The sequence below is a fragment of the Geospiza fortis genome, unplaced genomic scaffold (genome assembly GCF_000277835.1).
Source record: "Geospiza fortis unplaced genomic scaffold, GeoFor_1.0 scaffold183, whole genome shotgun sequence".
Classification (NCBI taxonomy): Eukaryota; Metazoa; Chordata; class Aves; order Passeriformes; family Thraupidae; genus Geospiza; species Geospiza fortis.
Genome location: NW_005054447.1, coordinates 592,105 through 595,335, shown reverse-complemented (window position 1 = coordinate 595,335; position 3,231 = coordinate 592,105). Strand labels below are relative to the sequence as shown.

General features: G+C 63.1%; 1 protein-coding gene across 1 annotated transcript in view; it reads left to right on the top strand.

Moving 5' to 3' along the window:
- Positions 1–1,979: 1,979 nt before the first annotated feature.
- The window catches only part of TMPRSS4 (transmembrane serine protease 4), a 4,706-nt gene continuing 3,454 nt past the window's right edge, over positions 1,980–3,231 (top strand). The window contains 1 exon segment of the mRNA XM_031062389.1: positions 1,980–2,035. Within this exon segment, the coding sequence (XP_030918249.1) occupies positions 1,980–2,035 (56 nt within the window).

Below are 3,231 nucleotides of genomic sequence, written 5' to 3'. Positions count from 1 at the left end.
AGCCCGGAGCTGTGCTGAGAGGCTGGGGCAGCCCAGAGCCAAGGAGCTGCTGCTCCCCAGCACCCCAGGAAGGGTTTTCCCTGCTCCTCACACCCCTCCGTGGCTGTGCACAGAGCTTGGGTGCCAAGGAAGGGTCTTCCCTGCTCCTCAAACCCTTTTGTGGCTGGGCACGGTGCTTGGGTGGCCCCCCAGCTCTCACTCCCACATTTCTGGGGCTGCCTTTCCCTTTCCCGGCCCAGGCAGCAGACAAGCAAGGCAGTGTCCCCCATTCCAAGGGGAGCAGGACCTCCCGAAGGGTCTGATCCCCCTCCTGGGCACGGCCTGGGGGAGAGCCAGGCCCTCCTAACACAGCCCCCAGTGCCTCTGCTCAGCCCGGGGACACACCTGCAGCACTCTGCAGTGCAGGAAGAGCCACGGGCACCAAACCCCCAAACCCCAGGCAGTCCCTCCCTGGCAGGGAGGCACTTCCCCAGAAGGGCACAGGGGTATGGCCAGGCTCGCCGGGCACTGCAAACCCTCCAGCAGCAGCAGCAGCAGCAGGACAGAGGCACATCAGCCCTGCAGGGCGGGGAGCTGGCTCTGCAGTGCCTGCACACACCCACGGGGTAAATCCCCCAGCCGGGGACTCACCCTCGCAATCGGATCACCCTGAGAAGCTCGGCTGGCTGAGGGAACGTCCCAGCTGCTCCCGAAGGAGGGACAGAGCCCAGCTCAGCACACCCTGCACCCCAGCACGGATCCCTGCTCAAAGGGGGGAAGAGGCTCTGCAGAAGTGCGCGGCCCCTGGGCTGGCACGGGCACAGCTGGGGCTGGGATGGCCACGGGGCCGTGGAGAGCTCCAGGAGAACGCAGCAAGGGAGCTCAATCAGTCACGGCAGCATGGAGCTCTGCAGGAAATCATGTGCCTCCACTCCTGCTCTGGCTTTGGATTTAACCAGTGCAGCTCCTGCTCATGGTGGGGCTTGAGAGGAGTCATGGAGAGGCAGCCCCAAGCTCTGAATCCCTTTGAAACAGAAGAAGTTCGTGGACTGAAGAAAATGAAAAAAAACCCCAAAAACCAGTAATCACTCATCTCATGTGCATTCACACCAGACCTGGTGTCTTGGAAAGGAGCCCAGCAGGGGATGAGGAGATGGGGACAGCTCTGGGTGGTGTCTGATGTGATGGGGACAGCTCTGGGCCCTGTGGGGACACAGAGCCAGCCGTGCTGCTGCCGTGGGCCCTGCAGGATCCATCCCAACCCGGGCCTGTTCCCACGGGAACCGTTAGGATCCCATTATCCAGGAGGTGCCCGGCCCAGGCCCAGGTGACACAGGAGGTCAGCATGAGGCAGGACCAGCCCCACGGGCCCTGGGCTGGCAGATGTTGGGGCAGCATTACAAAACTGCCCAGCCTCTGGGAGCTCTTCCCTTCTCCGCAGAGCAGTGCCTCAGGAAGGGCAGCGAGGTGGGAGATGCAGGGCTCAGGTTCTCCTTCCCACCCTGCCCTCCTGCTCCCAGCAGCTCCCTGGCACCAGGAAACAGGCTCTGCACCCCAGAGCCCATCCAGGGGTGGGGAATTGGCACAAGCTGCCCACACTGGGCCCGGGTGCCAGCTGAGCCTGGCTTTGGGAGGAAGGCTGCTGGCATTTCCTCAAGGAGCCAGACTCCAGAGTGCTGGGACACGGCCACACGGCACCAGGCAGGAGCCAGTCCTCCCCTGCACAGGTCACGGCTTGTTCCCAATGCCAGCAGCCCCAGGCACGCTGCAGGGACACGGCAGGGAGGCAACAGCTCCTGGCTCACGCAGCCAGGCTGCCTTTGTGAGCCAGCCCAGGGATAATGGCTTGGCACTCGCTGTAAACCCTGCTGGAAGGGTGTGTGTGCATGGCTGAGCATGCCCTGGCACTGTGACCCGGCCAGGGAGGGCTCCCCTCTCCTCTGACCTTGGCACTCAGCCCCAGTGCCCCCGCACTGCTCTGCCAGGCCTCTGAGCCCGGCATGGCGCAGGGACCTCTGCTCTCCTCTGGTGTGACAAACTCCATCATCTCCACACTGTGCTGCTCTTGGAGCAAAGGCTCCCAAACCCTCCTGCATTGTGCACCTGGATCTGTGGGTTTATCACCCCAGGTTTAACCGCCCTTCCCTCTGCTCGTGCGAAATCCTAGTCTTACCTGCGGTGGCAGAGCCCAGGAGCAGCAGCAAAAGAGAAGGACTCACTGGGGCTGGCAGGGAGCAGGCTCAGTGCAGCAGGAACACCTTTCCAGGCAGCTGCTCTGTGGCACGGCACAACCACGGCTGGAAAACACGGAGCAGACACCGACAGTGCCACCTGAACCTCCCGAGGGGGCTCCAGCCCACCCACCCACCACAGGCTCACAGCACCTGCCCGCCCATGGTCCCGGGTTTCTCGTACGAGGAGCTGTCACAGGAGGACAATTCTGAGATAACTCTGAGCAGCTCAAGCGGATCGATGCCTGACTCATCCCCTCTCCAGCCCCGGCTGTGTTTATCCCGTCTCTTAGCAGCGGCACAGCCCTCCCCGCCCTGGGAGCGCAGGTTCCCCTGGCTCGGGCTGGTTCCTCCGGTGTCCCTGCAGCCCGGCAGGAGCACCCGGGCTGTGCCACCCCCTTCTGACCCTGCTGGAGCCACAACCCCCCCGTGGTGACATGCCCTGTGCCACAGCCCCGCGGGCGTGTGTATTTTGACTCAGGGTGTCTCTGCACACCAGAAGGAGCCTCTTTCGCAACACCTGTGACTTTTTAAGCCTCAGGTGTGTTAATGACGGTAACTCTGTGCCACTGACAGCCACTTACTGGAACTGCACAGGTGGTGTCTATGGGAACAAGGCAGCAGGTGACCCTGGGTGACCCAGAGCTGGGTGTTGTTGCCTCAGCACAAGCCACCCCTCTCCTGGCAGCTCTAAAGTCACCTCAGGTGAAGGCTGGGGCAGTGTCCCTGCTCATCCCTGCTGCCCTCCCTGGGCTGTGAGCTCAGCACGGGGCCAACCACCCTGGCTACAGCCACCCCTCCTACCTTCCAGCTGCTCTCTCAGTTTCAGCTCACGACTGTTTTCCTCTCTGCTTTGCAGGACTCGGCCTCGGAGCGGCTCAATGGCAGAGGTAACACGGCTGGGAGCTGGGGGGGATGAGAGGTGCCAGGCTGAGCCTGGCCATGCAGGGCCACGCTGCTCTGTGTTTCAGGTGCCAGGCTGAGCCCAGCCATGCAGGGCCGCACTCCTCTGTGTTTCAGG